The sequence below is a fragment of the Semicossyphus pulcher genome, unplaced genomic scaffold (assembly GCF_022749685.1).
Source record: "Semicossyphus pulcher isolate SPU_LCO1_2020_fin unplaced genomic scaffold, fSemPul1.0.p SCAF_21, whole genome shotgun sequence".
NCBI lineage: Eukaryota > Metazoa > Chordata > Actinopteri > Labriformes > Labridae > Semicossyphus > Semicossyphus pulcher.
The window spans coordinates 16,065,996-16,082,920 of record NW_027211695.1 but is presented as its reverse complement, the minus strand read 5'-3'; the positions used below and the strand labels follow the sequence as shown (position 1 = coordinate 16,082,920).

Genomic DNA, 16,925 nt, shown 5'->3' with positions numbered 1-16,925 from the left:
GCGTCTCTCGCTGGGCCGTTCCTTTCAGAGGGAGGGGCCCAATGCACTCTGGGTATTGTAGGAATGTAGAATGGGCGAAACCACGAGCTGTTTGTACGACTTTCTCCACAGCTATGGCGCCAATTTCAAATATTATTGCTTCTAATCGATTATAGAGAACACCAGCTTTGACTGACAGCGGCTTTTTCCAGGGGTGAACTGCTCCTTTAAGTTTGCTCAAATTTCAACATCATGATGCAGATTAGTAAAAAGTTAAACTGAAGCTTTGTCAGGTCTGTGCTCAAGAGGAGAAGAAAACTACTTTTAAAATGCTCGTTTTTTGAACGGAGGTCGGATCGATCATTTCTGATGCATTCGAGGAAGTCGGGAAATCTTAACGCTGAACGGCTTTCGTGACACAGCGTCAAGGGAATAGATCTAGAACAGATTGTTAGCTGTTAATTCATCGTCAGATGACGCTGATGGGGGCTGGGATGTCATTACTGCGCATATTGTTCCGCCTGCTTTTGCTCTGCCTGTTTTTCCTGCACACGCTGCAGCCTGCTGATACGTGATTGGTCAACGTTACTCAGACTAAAAGTGTAGCTCAAACAGAACGCTTGCCTTCCCAGAAACCCACGTCCCTGCCGACAGATTCTTTAATTAGATGGACTGTTAAACATGAAAAGACTCAGACTGGATATCTGATATCACTGAGGCAGAGCCAAAACACGGAGGCTAAATTATGGGATGGGACACCCAGCTCGACACGAGGGAAAGCAGCTGTCTGTGTGTGCGTGTGTCCCCCTTAGAGAAGTCCTCCACCTGAGCTACAGCACAACATCTGTGCATGCTGCCATGTTGCGTGTTTGAGCAACTAGTGAAGCAGAAATGTTCTGCAAACAGATGTGTGCGTCTACGAGGACAACAAGTTCACAGCTAACTTGATTGGAGCATTTGACCTTTCTAAAAACACCTCCTGCCTCGTTTCCTCCTCATCACCTCTCAGGATCTCTCACTTCAGCATCTATTTCGGCTCGGACGCTCCCGCTGTGCAGTTGTGTCTCCCTCCCTGTCCCTCTGGGCGGCATCACACAAGTCTGATCGAAGCTCAATGGGATTAAGCGGCTCCATTTCTATTTGTGGAGGCTTATTAGACAACGTGGGGCGTTCTTACTACTATGCAACTGCTTAAGTGGATCAGAGCAGTTAATACAGTTACATCTCTCAGCAGTTATAGTCCCTCCCTCCCTCCCTCCTGTTGGAGCCTGTGAATCAGCGCAGCTATTCTTAAACACTTCGAGAAAGTGACTTACAGCACGACATCTGCACAGTCACGGCGCTCACGAGGGAGCCGTTTAGCATTTTCCTCCATTTTCAGACAAGCGTTCATGTCAGACTGGACTTCCTGCTCGTGGAAAGGTTGCTGCTGTCAGCTCTAGTTAAGTGAAGAAGTGAATCAGTGCGTGTGTGCGCTGTGGGTGGGCTGATAACAGCAGTGGGGGAAGTGAAACCTACACTCTGACCACAACAGGCTCACGTTAAAGTGCTGTTATTGTTCTTCCCGTCGTCTGAGTGCAGATCAGCTCAACTGTTGCTAAGTCTCACAAACACAAAAAACAAATGGAGACTTTATGACCGAGAGAACACCTTTACAATCACACGTGTGAGCACACATCCAAAAATAGCACTTCTCCTTTCACTCCACATGAAACTGACATTTCAGGCAACGAGCTCCCTGAAACCTTGTGAGTCTGAGCATCTTCCTGGGAATCCCGCATCACTTTAAACTGAATTAGCCGCCTTTACAAAGCCGCAGGAACACAAGCAGACGGGCACAAAGACCTGATAACACACTTGACTGATCGGTTAGCCATGAGCCAGCAGAGCTGCTGTGCTGTGACAGTGTGCAGCCTGTACCAGAACAAAGCAGAACTAACCGATTTTACACTGGATGTGAGAGGCTCTCTGTGTTTACACTGTAACTAATCTATAGGACTGTGTGTGTATGTGCGTCTAAAATGTGTTTAAGCTTAAATGAACGTGGATATGCGAGAGGCTGAAATCCACGTGCGATAATGTCAGCCCCTCTGACGTTTTCAATACCAAAATATATCGAAGAAATCCTTTCATCCTTTGACCTATATCCTTAACCCTTTGTTGTATTATTTCCCCATCATCTCTATTAAAAGTCTGCCGAATCAGCTGTTAGCACTTCCTGCTTGCAGTGTACCAAAGCATGTACAGACGTCTATCGCTGGACTACTTTGATGCTAAAGAAAAGATCATTCTCAGGCAAGTTCTGGATGTACTGACGGCTGGATTCTGGCTGGATTTCCTGAAACAAGTTTAAAGAACGTGTTACTTTTTTATTCTTTACTTTACCACATTTTAATGTGTTCGCTATTTGGCAAGAGAGCTCTATTAAAAGTATGCAGAACTAGATTTTTTTTTTTAAACTTTACAGCGTCAACGATTTGAGATTGCACTTGGCCATATTGGGATTTTCCACTCTAAATACTTGAGTGTTTACCTTAAATTTTCATGTGTTCTGGATGGAAATCTCAGCCACAAATAAGAAGGTATGCACATTCATTGTCCTTTTCACTGGTACTCTTGGAACATATTTTCTGTTGCACCTTTCTTGAGATCTTGTTTTGGGCGGTGATTAGGGATGCTAATTTTGATCCCGGTCTGGCGATCATTTGGTGCATGTTCATCCCCCACTCTCTACTCCCCATATTTCCTGTCTCTCTTCAGCTGTCCCCCCCAAAAAAAAAAATCTTAAAAAAAAAATAAAAAATAAGCTCTCCATCCTGCGCGCGCTCATTCTGATGCACGCTCTCTCCAATACACGCAGAAACACACACGCAACTAAAAAGGTAAATTTATCATTATCCTCAAACTACCTGTGGCACTGACAATCGAGCCCACAGATATTAATACACTGTCCAGTGCCCATTTTATGCACGTACGTGAGCATACAGCCATGTGATCCAGCAGCAACAATAAGTACATCAACATTTACAGCCAACCTTTCTGTGTGCTGTCGGCTCTGTGAGCGTAAATGTTCATTCGATACGTTAACAACAGGCTATAGAAGCTTACAACAAAAAGGCCAGGCCTACATCCGTCATGATTGCCCAACTTCCATTGCTTTTCAACATGGAGTTTTATGGACATCAAACGGCTACATAGCATTCAAAATGTAAGAAGGACTTTCAGTAGTTGAAATAAGTTATGGAGGCTGGAGGAGTGGCTTGCAGACATGTCTCAAACATGTGGATTAAACTGTCAGTAGTGGGCTTACATACAGTGACAGGTTGTTATGCACACTAGGTGTGTGAGATCTGGTTCTCAGTCACTCCTTTTGTCCGCTTCATGAAGGATATAAACAAGTTAAATCTTGCCGTGTGTACCATGAAACCGCACAGACAACACCTACTTCTATGTGGATGTGTGTTGCTCACCTTGCTCTATGCTGCTGTTTTCAGGCGAGTCAGCCCCTCCTCCTCCTCCTCCCGACGCCTCGCTCAGCGGGTCACTTCGATGGACGCTCTCCCTGGAGCCGAAGCGCACGCGGGCACCTGAGCGTGAGCTGATGTCAGGCGACGTGTCCGACAGCCCCGGGAGGTCCTCCGCCTTGGTGGGCGTCACCGTGAAGCGCACCGATGCCATGGCAGCTCACGTGGGGAAAAGTGGAAATGAAGGGAAGGGGTGTGGTAGGGGGGGTGCAGGGGGTGCTGTCAGGGACTAGCTAGCAGGGTGGTGCTGACCTGAGCTAAGCTAGGCTAGGCTAGGCTATCTCTCAGGTGATGCTGAGGTAACGGTGGCCTCTACAGTTTGTTCTTTTGCTGCTAAAATTCTCCATTGGAGCAAAGTTGTGGGCTGCCACTTAGCATGTGAAAGGAAATCTTTTTCTTCTCTCTTTCTGCTCCAGAGGGTCAATAATCCTCCTGGTTCAGTGTCAAATGTTGTACAAAAATACAACTTCCTCAACTCTGAATGTGTTAGTGTGTAAAGAGTTCAGGATGTCCCTTTCAAGCTAAATCTTCCCCTTGTTCCCTTCAAACTGCACTGAAAGAGTCTCTGTTCCTCCTACACGATGTCTTGGTTCCTATGGCGGAGAATAACAGTCACACAGCCGACTTAACTCGCTTTTCTCTCTGCCTTTTCTCCAGTAAGCAACTAGAATTGGTCTGACGTGCACTTGAGAGATAAAAATGTCTCTCTACTGATAGCACCCATCGGTGGTCAAAAGCAGGGTGGGGGATGGCGGGGTGGGAAGAAAAAGTCAGCAGTTAAATATATACAGGGGCTTTAAATACAGATATTTTGCACAAAAGTGTATACAGTAGAGCCTGACAGATACATCAGTTGGCTGATATTATCGGGCCGATATCATAGATATATCTGTATTGGCTGTTTCCTCATAAGCACCCATATAGACAATAAGGATGCACGATATGGGATTTTTTTGCTGATATGCCGATATTTTCCAACCTTTTCGAAACGGATATATTAGGCACATGTTGTTTTCCACCTAATCGCAGTGAACATCAAGTCTGCCCTGTTGTGGAATTGTTATCGTGCCTACTCTTATTGTAGTGGACAAAGACTGCCATACCGCACCCTTCTTCACACATGACGGAAAAGGCGCGGTGCATGCAGTGCGCGCACTGTCGCGCCAAGTTAATGTCGTAGCATTCCGTCAAGCTTTTTATAGGGAATCATCGAGCATTTAGCTTTAGCAAATAAAGCGTTGTTTTATCTGGGAAAATACGAGCAGAAAAATGACATATCTGCTGATGCCGATACTGGCCGATAATATCTTGCCTCCCTAGAAGACAGCAATGCTTTTAACAAAATTGATGCATAAAAGGTCAATTATCATTCCAGCTCATAATTTAACTGTGTCAACAACCATGATGGTGCATTTTCCCCCTCTGAAATCAGTGTGGTATCAGCTTCAAAGATCCTACATTGGTCCGGCTTTAATATAAAGTCTGCATTACAGATTTGAATGTAGCTTACTTGTGAGATTATCAGTTTTACATGCTTTGTGGTGCCATAAAATACATTTATACATCGTACAAAAGGTCAGTAAAAGGTCACTATTTCATTCACTTTCCTCTGACTACACAATAAATGTTTCCTTTTGTTCCCTATGAGACATGTTTTCACAGCCTATTTTCCAAGCTAAACGTAGTCTAGCAACATATTGACAGAGTTAATATCCTTCTCAAACAGCATGACACAACTCCAAGGAACCACACTCTGTTGCTTCGCAGGAGCAAAGTTAACGATGCAGTTTACTTCATGTTCTTGGGAAAAAAGTGACAAAAACAGGTGGATGTGGCTGAATTGTTGTTTTAGCCCAGTTCATAATTTAATTATTAAAAGGAGAGCGGTTCCAACCGGTTGTGCCAGTTGCTGCTGCTGGCTGTTTCCTCTTACTCTGCATGCAGAGACACGGCACATTTGCCTGCTTTCTAACGTTCGTTCTGCATGTCCACACTCACAGAGACGGACGGCAGTGAGGGGTTTGCGAAAGGAAGATAAAAAAGGAGGCGTAATACTCGTTTTACTTGCTCTACCTGAAAAACAACTCCCTGAGAAGAAGTAAGGGGGGTTTATTACCACAAACTTCCAGCTACATTTAGCCTCTCAGTGGGGGGACACTGAGGCCTATCCCAGTATGCATTGTGTAAAAGGCTGGGAAACACTTTTGTGGTCAGTTACACAGATATCATTCTGTATCACTAATAGTTAAGTTTCTTGTATTGCAGAGCACAAAATCAGCATGGTTTCATTCTCAGCCTTCAATAAGCAACGATTTAGCACCATAAACAACATAAGTACCTCTATGATGTCTGATCAATATCATGATATGCAACTGATAACACCTGGGACTTTACTTATCCAAATATCTACATGTTCAAATTTTCTCATTTAAACATTCATGAAGGCTGTTCTAATGATGTCAGGATCATTTTCAGAATTATCTAAAGTTTATATAAGAGTAAAAATAATTAAATGGCTTAAACTTAACATTTAGCTATTATTATGTAAACATTTTTTCAGCTGGGGTATAAGAAAGTTATCACCAGGTTCATAATCTAAAAATACCGCAACAAAGCATCTATATTTGTGTTGAAAATAATGCAATGCAATTATTTTTAATGCCTAAGTATTCCATCAAAATAAAAGAGGGATGCACAATATTGGGTTTCTTTGCCGATATTTTCCCAACCTTTTTGCCGATTGCGATACCGATATATTTGGCACGTTTTTGTCCACCTCATCGCAGAGAACATCAAGTCTCCCCTGAAGTGGAATTGATGTCATGCCTACTCTTATTGTAGTGGCCCACTGGCTGATGCAGAACCAATGTAATACAGTGCTTTTTAATATGTACACATTCACTGGGCAATATAAGAGGACTACTTAAACTTAGGTTATGTACAAAATGCCATATTTATTTGTATGCAACATTAAAGCGTTGTTTTATCAGCGGAAAATATCAGCAGAAAAATGACATATCTGTCATATCGATGCCGATATGTCGTTTTCAGGCCATAATCAGCAGATACCGATAACCTGCCCATAATATCGTGCATCCCTAGAGTATAATAGCCCTCCTTCTGTCTTACCTGGATGTCAGTCTCCATCACGTTAGTGCATCTGTAATCAATACGATCCAGGGACTAGTATAAAGCCAAACAGGCCTTTATCAATTAGGATAAACATCCTCTAATTAGTCCCAACCAGCACCTTAAGGGAAGCCCCAGTTGATGCTGATGCTCGCTTGCTAACTGCCACTCAGTTCCCATTCTAAGCCAATTAAGCCGGCCCTCATAATTCTGGCTTGAACCGGTCGGCAAACACCTCCCGATATTAATACACAGAGAAGAGCTTTCGTTATGATAAAATTATGAGCAAATAATGTTTCGCCTCAACCTTTTAGAGGGGATTTTCTTGACAAAAGGAATGCGGCATGCGCGTGAAGCTGCGGTTTCTGATCGTTAAAAACTGAAACCGGCTGAAATTATAAAGGCGCGCGGCTGTTTGGGGAAAATTGGTTAAGAAATAAGCCTGTTTTTGACAAAGTTGTTATTTCCATGTAATTAAAGCACAATGTAATTCAGAACTGCATGTGAAGCATCTAGCCATCACTTGGGTAGCTATAGGTACACGGGTGAGGTAGGTGGTCGCAGGCGGTTACAGTCGGTACAGCTAGCCGAAGCTAACATTAGCCACAGGCTAGCCATGCCGCTGATTAAGTCCACGGACCTCCAGCTATCTCACTGACAGCAACTGACGCCCACTGATAATCTTCAACCCTACGTGATAGTCACATAAAGCGCTTACCTGGCTTAAGTTTCCTTTACGAAAGGCTTCCACTATATGGCTCTTTTCAGTTACATCTGGGAAGATTTGGCTCCTCTCCCAGGTTTTCTCGGCACTTTTTTTTTGTCCAACCGACCCAACAAATAACTGTCGTTTCAATGGTTTGCGCATGCGTCACGGCGAAGAGGCTGGCAACAAGACCGGGAAGTGTAGTCCATAAAGGCCTCACCAGTCAACAGTTACTACCTTTGTTGTAGAGCTTTTCAGTGCCACCTGTTTTAAATGTACTTCATAAATATTTAAGTACAATAAAAATCGTTGTAACAATGGTGTCAATAATCACAATATCAATTGAAATATAAAGTTAAAGCTTATTAATAGCTCTTTATGTATTTATTATTGCAATTGTATTACATTTTAATTACAATTATTACCTCTTGTATACAACCTGATTCAATATTTAGCTCTGCACCTTTACACTATTGTCTCCTGTCTGCAAGTACTGCTGTGTTTTAAATGTATATATATGTGTATATTTATACTTTGTAATATATATTTGTATCCATTGGCCTGTATATAGTAGTTTTAGTTTTTAAGTTCAGTATGTCAATTTGTGTGTTAGTACATTGAGAGCAAAGAAAACCCGGAGTCAAATTCCTTGTATGTGCCCACATACTTTGCCAATAAAGCTGATTCTGATTAATGTACATAGTTTAATGTCTGTCAGCTTTGTTGAGCTTGTTTTAAGTCTATATCTGTTTCTGTCCAATTCCATCTGTGTACACATTACCTGCCAATATACGCAGGTTCTGATATTGAAACTTTCTGAAGCCAGATGTAATGGTACGTCTGGAAGGAGTTCATGCAAGGAGTACATTTATGTTTCATAGAGACATAAATTAAACATTCACCCAAAACATTTTCTATTACACTATGTTCTAAGGATGCACTATGTTTTGGGTGGAAGGCACTGTCTACCGTGCCACTGAAATATGGTTTTTATATGGGTTCTGTTCACCTTGGAAGCCTAAGCACAGGATTTCTCATAAAACCGTCCCTCGTTAAAGCAACAGCATTTGGGTTTTTTAACCACTAACATGTCCAGGTTATATTATACACCCAGAGACAAATGATGAGAACCTATCAACCAAACATTTATTCAGCATGAAAACAAATTCATAACATAAACCCCAGATGAATATTAACAAATTAAGGCATATAAAAAGAAAATCGGCATCAAATATCCAATGCATGAATGTAGTATGTATGATCCAGGAGCCTTGGGTGAAACTGAAAAAGTCCTGGATCCTGAATGTGTAATTATCCTAACAGTCCCAATCCTCGGCTTCCCTCCCTCCATTTCTTGGTCTGATCTCCGTCCATCCATCCATCGCTCTCACAGCACAGGTCTGGGCTGCTGGGTGAGCAGAAGGCCGAAGCGTTTCTTCACCGTCACACGGTGTCGGGAGAACTTGTCATCGGGAGAGAAGCGGGCCGGGTGGGCCGAGCTGGTGGGCTGGCCATCAGGACGAATCTTCTGTTGGTGTCAAAGAAGGAAAGAGAAATAGCTCAGTGGATTTCAGTGCAGGAAATAAACAAATAATGGTCTTCATTGTTTTGAGCAGTGTACTAAAAGTTTAGAATAAAATACATCATTGGGGCGGATGTGGCTCTGTGGTAGAGTCGGTTGTCTCTCAATTGAAAGGTTGAGTCATATGTACACATTCACATACTTATGGCAAAGGCCTAAGTGTGCGAATGTGTACAAGAACATGAACATGTAGTGTAAAAGCAGCTTTGAGTGGTCTAAAGACTAGAAAAGCGCTATATAAGTATATTTACCATTTACATCACAACATCTAAGGTTCAGAAACGTGTGTGTGCTTTCTGTACACTACAGGACTGCAATTAGCATTTCATTATTTCAAACAGCATTTAGTCAACCAAGAAATCTCTCCGTCGAAAGATTTTGATTACATTAGAATAACTTTTAGTTGCAGCAATCTCTTATTTTATATGGTAAAATAATTTAAGATCCCATTATCTGTAAACAGTATCACAGCCCACAGTCAATCAGATTTATTTATCTTTTTATATATAAAATATATAGCTAATTATCGTTTTTTGCTTGTGAGTTTCACTTACACAAGCTTTCTTTTTAAACCTCGGGGTTAATATGAAAATTGCTAGTAAAATGCTAGTAATGACGGATGTAAACAGAGTGCTAATGTTACCTTCAGAGTGTAGATTCTGTCCCCGGCCTCGTTTAGGTAGAACTGCAGAAACATCTCGACAACAACTCGTTTAGAGCTTCGAAAAATATATTTTTTTTAGAAAGTTTTGTATCGAAAAGCTTTAGGTTGCAGGTCACACGCTCTTTCTGCTCTGAATTCCACGTGTGGCGAAGTTTCTCAGCGAAGGACGGATATCCGCTTTGGAAATCAAGGCGCACAGCATCTTGGGAAATTGTGTTTCCACGTATAACGCTTGTTGCAACTTCCTAAAGTCCCCGAGGGGAATTTTAAAATACTTGCCGTGAAAATAAAAATGTTTTTGAGGTTAAGGGGGCGTTTTTGATCTTTAAAATATCATTTTGTAACCCAAAGTTTTCTTTAAGAAATCTTTCACACATGTTTTGTGCCCGGTTGCCTTGAGACAGTCAGTTGGTATCATGTCCTCTAACTAGAGACCTGTTTAGGCAGTGTGTAAAAATATCCCAAAATGTAATGATTTTGATCTTAAAATGTAATTGTAATTTTATTACACTTTTTTTATATGAAACAGTAAGATATTTATCAATTAAAAATGTATTACATGGCTTCTCCAGGAACTGTTATGATTTAAACTAACTGGGCATTTTGTGCTTCTTCATAAATCTTACAGCACAACGGTTTTAAAGTAAAACAAAGTTTCAAAATAAAAAGATGAGATGTGAATTAAATGTTTTGCTTGAAGCTGCAAATAAGCTATCTAAGTATGTGCACAAACTCTACTATAAAGTAGCTATAGGCCTGCTGTGCAAAATGAACATAAAAATATATACATACAATACTGTAGTAAGCTTTATTTCATGATGCTTTATGAGTTTTGGAATGTTTTTACACACAGAACATTCAAATCAAATCAACTTGAGTCAAGTTTATTTTATAAAACGACTGACCATCAGATGCACACTGATTGTACTGGAGGACCACAACAAAGGTAGGCTTGAAGATAACAATTTTATCAACCTATACCATGTGTTTTATTTGTTTCTTTCATTGCAAAAACAATAGCTTGAATAAAAGGGCTGCACGCTGTTTGAAAAAGTACAAATGTTGACAGTATAAAGTATAAATAATGTGAAAGAATATTTGCAGCGACAACTTTTAAAAAATGTGCATTATTGTTATGTTTCTGTCGGCTCTTAGGCAGTTTAAACCTTTGTTTTTCTGCCCCTGAGCATACTGGGAAAACCCTTTTACTAGAAAGAAGAGAAAGTATTATGAAATACTCAGAAATACTGCAAAATTAGTTTGAAGGTGTTTTTCCTGTTGGACATCTGATCACCTTTATATTCTCAATTTCTTCTGACAGCTGCAAGCAAAGAAAAGAGATGGATCCGTGGCTTTTTAAACCGCCTGAGATCATCCAGAATGACGACAGTACTTCAGAATCGTCCCCAAGCCGACTTGAACAGCTCAGTCCGTCAGAACCTACGATGGATGAATCCACGTCAGCGAGCACTTCCACTGCCTTAGAAATGCTCCAGAAGATGGTGGATTCTATCCCACAGCCGAACACCTGGTTAATGACACAAGGGGACTCAAACCAGCCAGGTCTTACTGGACCCAACACACCCCAGATAGACTCACCAGAGCTCATACTCACCCCTTGTCCTCCTCAACACTGCTGCTGCATGAATATGAGGCCCATCACCTCTACGCCAAACCCCAGGTTTGGGTTTATCCCGTGTGCTGTGGTCCCTATCAGCCCGTGTTTGGCTCATGCTCCTCTGCTCGTCCTGCCTCAGGTTCATCCCAGCCACTGCTTGTGTCCACGCATGGTGTTCGTTCGTCTGCCCCGCGCTCCAAACCTGTAAGAGACACACAGCAGATAACACAACTTTAGATTTATAAGCACTAAAGGTTTCGTAATTAGATTCTGATTTTGTTTCTGACTTCAGGGTCTCGAGAAGAACGGATCAGGAGGTCAGCGAGCAGCTAAACATAACGCCAGAGATTGCAGCGTCAGGGTGGAAAGAGCAGAAAGAGGAGCTGGCCAAGTCAGAAGGTCAGAGGTCGAGAGTTGATATTAAAAAAAGACATGCTAACAAGGGATGCTAACATTGGTCAACCACTTTAATCAGATTGAAATATCTCAACAACTATTTGATGCATTATCAGGAAACTTTGTGCGACCTTTCACGGTCCCCACAGGATGAATCCTGATAACTTTATTGATCTCTAATTGGACCTCTTGGCCACCAAGCCAACCACATTTTCAACACATTGGTATATGACTTAATACCTGAAACCAAAGAAATTCTGATCTTCCCCAATTTTTATTTAGTGCTAATTAGACCTAAGATGCTGCAAATGGTAAGCAAGTTGGCATTATCTTGGTGAGCATACTCATGTTAGCATTTAGCTCAAATCACTGCTGCAGTAGTTGCACTGCAAAAGACTTACAGATATTGAAAATTGAACTTAAATTGTGAGGTACTTGTATGTTACTAGTGTTTCCATTTTATATTAGAAGAAATTAAAATGGTTAAAATGAAGATTAAGTGCCTGTTCTTTACGTTTTTAAAACTTCTTTCATTGTCTTTCCTTACAGAAGTTCAGCAGAAAAATAATAATCCGGACAACGACGAACTGCAAGCAAACATCAAAGACAACGAAACAGAGTCTGACGGTTTGGGGGAATCTCCGTCCACTTTAGATGAAGAAACATTGGCAGATCTTGCCTTTGAGGATTACATGACAATCATGGACTCACTCTCTGCCAAGGTAGATAGATATTCTGTATGTGCAAAAAAATATATTTTGGAAATATTTGACTCATTTTTGACTTTTCTCAGGTCCAAGATGGCGTTGAGACCAAAGAGAACAGAAATGAAGGTGACGAAGAGAAAGCGGAGAGAGAAATCAATTCAATTCTGGAGTTCCTGAATGAACAAGATAAAGAGCTCATCAGGGAGGTCAGTAATAAAAGGCGTTAATAAAATGTGTAAACAAAGAGACATTTAAAAGAGGAGCGTTAGCTGGAAAGTGTAACTTGACAGAGCTGTAACTATGGCTTGTTTTTTGGAGCTGATGAAATGGTGACTTTGGAAACTTTTGTTTTGTTTTCTTCAGTTTGAGCTGACACTGAATATGCAGCACCTGAATGCCCTACATTCTTCAGAACCGGAGCCCACTGACCTGGTTGCACCAGAAAAACAAGAGCAAGAGGTACAATTATAGAAAAAAAGTGCTGGAAAATGTTGTGTTAGTTGCCATTTGACCCCTAACATCCACATTTCTAAACCACTGTGTGCACGTTATGAAGGGTCTATCCCAAAGAACATTAAGTATTCAACCACTGCTTTCATAATGTTCCCTTAACCATCAAGGTAACTCCTAGAAAATGTACTATGTTACAAAAATCTTTACTGCACCTCAGCATGGGCTTCAAAGTTTTAAACAACAAGACTGTGTTCCGATCAGAGGTGGTCAAGTTGCATTATGGGAAATGTATTATACACGTTTTTTTCGGGGGCCTGGCAATTTTGAGGATTCTTTTTTTAAATTTCATTGCTGAATGCTCTTAAGCTATTGTTAGATGAACTTCCTGCTTATCTTAGTCTGTTGTCTGTTCTGCATGCAAAACTTTTTATGTGGCTGTTTTTAATCTGTTTGTTCTTCATGTGAAACCTTTTATGCTACCACTTGAGAGATCTTGTATATCAATGGGATTATTTCCTCTTAAATTAAATATAGTTCCCCCACACGTCTCCAAAATTTACAGAATAACAACACTTAATTGCTCAAGGGGCCCTCTCATTTCTCTTTTTCCTCCCTTCCTTTCAGGTTGGTTCGACAATGAATACAGAGTCCTCGGATCCTTACCCTTCTTCAGATCCTGAGCCCATTGACTTTCTTCCACTAAGGGACGTACAGCAAGAGGTAAAGATAATAGTAGTAGTGGTACTTTGTTCAGTTATGATGGAGTATTGTTATTTGTTATGGTTACATTACTTTGACTGGGTTACATGTGCATTTCCTGACATCCCAAAACAGCAGCTACTTTTTGTGACCTGTTTTGAGGACAATATAAATTCTTATGACACCCTTAGCACCAACGAAAACTAATGCAGACAAACACAACACCCCTGCTACAAATGCTATTGTATTAGAATTCGCTAGATTTATCCAATACACTGGCACACAGGAAAGGAAATGGGCACATGTAAAGTGTCAATAATCTCACTAAGAAATTAGGTAACCTTTTATGGTCTTCTTTTTATTTTTCAGTCTTTGGAGGAGATACTGGAGATGCTAACAAATCCAGCGTCTGGCAGCTCCAGTAGCGCATCTTCTGATACTGAAGAAACATTTCAGGCAACTTTAATGTTGGAAGCACTACTCGAGAGAGGTCAATCCCCTGTTTTGAATCCTTTAGGCTCACAGTGTGACCCAAATCAAAACCACACTGGAAAAAAACTCCTCGAAGAAGAACCACTGCCCCACGATGCCACAGAAGAGTACCATAATGTTTCCCATTGTTACGATGGGTCCATTTTCATGGATGCGAGTTTCAGTTTTTATCTGGATATGCGTCCTATAGACTCCCCAGACACCAGTCTTATTTCTGAACTTGAAGAAAGAAAGGCTGACGAAATGGTAGAGAAACCTGCTTCCATGATTTTTCACGCAGTGAATGTGTCAGAAGAAGCCTCAACTTCCCGCTCAAACCTTGCACACTCTCAGACATCCCAAAATGTTCAGGAAGGACCTCTCCGAGGGGATGCTCCTCCTTCCGAGTCTTGCTCAGCCTCCAGTGCTTCAGAGTCCAGTGAGGACCCTAATACCATTGTTGTCAAGGATCTTGGGCCAAGTTTTAGAGCTGATATGTCAACCGTCAGCCCACAACAGAGAGCCAGCCCTCCAGCTTTGAGTGTCCTGGCTCAGAAAACACTTGACCAACCACCAGTGCAGATAAGTGAACCTGGGGAACAATATAGCCCCAAACAGATAAACCCAAACCTGTTGTGTCTCGATGACAAACCAGTTCCTGTGCCAACTAATTCGTCTTTCACTGCCAATTCCAGTGAAGAGTCTCGTGATCCCCCAGTTGATGCAAATGTGTCGAACTCAGTGCCTGAAATACAGACAATAGAGACACCAAAAGATCTGGAAGCTTCTCAAGAGTTTGCGTCCTCTGGCTTTTCCTTAGAACTCAGAGCAGAAGAGTCGAGTGAAATGGAGACAAAATGTGACGAAAATCTGGGCAAAGGTTTGGGAACAACAGTGACACACAAGCAAACAGCTTTGAAAGCAAGAGAAGGGCAGATTAAAGAGATGTTTGAAGGGACAGAGGAGAATAAAGAGGACAAACTCAAGGGAAATTCAAAAACCAGACGCAGTCAGAGGCTGTCCGGTCGAATTGAAAAAGAGGAAGCAAGACCGAGCAATCAAAGAGTAAAGAGCTTTGAGAAGACAGCGAAATTCACCCCAGACAAGGATGGAAAGCAGAAGAGACAGTCCTCAAGAGGAAGGCCATTACCTGAACAAGAGTTGGCTGATTTTGAAGAGAAAAGCCGATCAACAAAAACTGCAAGAACAGCTGAGAAACTTCCAGAAATGGCTGAGATGGAACAACAAAAGCTCGCAGGAAAGATGCAGGAACTCAAGGTGGAAGGAGGGGGGCTGGGTAAGGACAATAACCCCAAAGTGAGCCCTGAAGCTGAGGCAGAAATGGCACAAGAGGAGAAGGAGTTAATCGAAGGGAGGGCAAAAGAGCAAGGGACTCCAAAGACAAGTTTTGTAAGAAGAACTAGAAGCACAACGACAGAGGAAGAACTGCTGTCAAGTCCTCTTCCTGAGAGAGTTAGAAGAGACAAACGGTCAGAGATGAGAAAGAGTGAGGTTAAGTCTTCACCCAGAGAAATGAAGAACCACGGCAAGAGGGAAGATGAAAGTAAACCAAAGTCTCTGTTGGTTTCAAGTCCGATGAAAAGAAGCAAAAGCAGGACAAATGAAGAGAGGAGTAGAGAGATGGAAGAGGATGATTATTCAACAGGATGCAAGACCAATGAGGACAAGATTTCTGGATACTGCAGTCCAGTCTCAAAACCAGAATCTTCTCTTCAAAGTGCTACAGATCCGTTGAATAGTCATGATCAAAGTAGAGAGGAATCACCAGATGAAGGGCCAATGAACAAGCTAAAGGAGTCACCTTCTTTGAAAAGATTAGGGACAAAGACCAGGGAGACCAGGCAACCAAGCCAAACGGTTGCATCAAGTGGCGGAGAAGTCACAGGAACCGAAACTTTGGGCTTTTACAACTTGAGATCAGGAATTCGTACACCAAATGTGTCAAAAAGGATTCAAGAGAACAGGGAGGTGATGGATTGTCAAGACCAGAAGACCAATGTGAAAGGTGGAGACGAAGGAACAAATGGAGGAGATGTTGGATGCCAAAGTCTTACATTGTTGAGTCCATCGAAAAGATACCGCCACGAACGTGGTGCTTCCGAAGAGAGGGAGAAAAGGGGGATTGAGACAGTCACAATACGTGTTGGAGAAGTCACAGGAACCGAAACTTTGAGCTTTTACAACTTGAGATCAGGAATTCGTACGCCAAACGTGTCAAAAAGGATTCAAGAGAACAAGAACTGCCGTAATGAACTTGGAGCTTCCGAAAAGAGGGAGACAAGGGTGATCGAGACAGGAATGATCAGATTAAGTCCGATGAAAAAAGGAAGGTGGAAGAACAGAGTTGAGGAAAACTCTGAGGGAGACAATGAGCAAGAATTGCCTGTGAATGAGAGAGGCAAAGAGGGATTAGAAGATAAAGAGGAAGCAGGAAGATCTGGCCTTAAACCAAGCCCATCCCCAATGAGAGGTAACTTAAACGCGATGGATGAAAACACCCTGAGTTTACCTCGAAAGAAAATCTTCGAGGGTACAAAGCACAGTGCTATGAATACCAGATCGAGCTGTAACGGTAGCTGCATCCGGTGTTTCCCTTGTGGGAGATCAGCACGGCTTAAGTTACCAACAAAGTATAAAGACTTTACCTTGTACAAAGTAAGGGGATACAAACAACGACTATATAAGAACAAAAGAAAGGAAAGAAAAGGAAAACTGCTTAGAAGTGGCAGAAGATGCAGAAGTAGGTCTCCCTGACCATCATCCCAACCCTGCGCGCACACGCACAGACTCATTCACCCACATGGGTGTAGATGTCTGTATTTTATTGTATTATTGTTATTTTTAATGTACTTTTTTTTTTTTTTTTTTCCATTTACTTAGGTATTTGTCTTATGTGTACTTATGTTGCTTGGTTTGTTGTCTTGACACCATATACTTTGGAAAATTACAATAAAAAGTTTTGAAAATATGAAGTGG

At 41.7% G+C, this 16,925-nt stretch overlaps 2 protein-coding genes across 4 annotated transcripts in view; both read right to left on the bottom strand.

The window, feature by feature from the left end:
• LOC138601272 (solute carrier family 12 member 6-like) overlaps positions 1-7,464 on the bottom strand; it is a 28,968-nt gene extending 21,504 nt beyond the window's left edge. The window contains exons 1-2 of one of the 3 annotated variants that reach the window (XM_069672858.1): positions 7,351-7,464; positions 3,450-4,213 (exon numbers count right to left, since the gene is read on the bottom strand). In XM_069672858.1, coding sequence (XP_069528959.1) covers positions 3,450-3,657 — 208 coding nt within the window. In that variant the 5' untranslated portion in view covers positions 3,658-4,213; positions 7,351-7,464. Of the gene's footprint in view, positions 1-3,449; positions 4,214-6,632; positions 6,648-7,350 lie in introns of those variants that run through there. The other 2 variants (XM_069672859.1, XM_069672860.1) reach the window with 2 other exon arrangements.
• A 998-nt stretch (positions 7,465-8,462) lies between these two features.
• On the bottom strand, positions 8,463-9,748 carry nop10 (NOP10 ribonucleoprotein homolog (yeast)). The gene is made up of 2 exons (XM_069672603.1): positions 9,564-9,748; positions 8,463-8,866 (listed from the first exon to the last, which is right to left on the bottom strand). Exons 1-2 carry the CDS (start codon positions 9,615-9,617, stop codon positions 8,726-8,728), a joined length of 195 nt encoding a protein of 64 aa, XP_069528704.1. The 5' UTR covers positions 9,618-9,748; the 3' UTR covers positions 8,463-8,725.
• Between the last annotated feature and the right edge of the window lie 7,177 nt (positions 9,749-16,925).

What these genes read in the sequence shown, in the direction of transcription:
- nop10 (XM_069672603.1), bottom strand. Translation starts at nt 9,617, where the DNA reads ATGTTTCTGCAGTTCTACCTAAACGAGGCCGGGGACAGAATCTACACT. An exon ending in ACAGAATCTACACTCTGAAG is followed by an intron (nt 8,867 to 9,563) that starts GTAACATTAGCA and finishes TGACACCAACAG; the next exon opens with AAGATTCGTCCTGATGGCCA.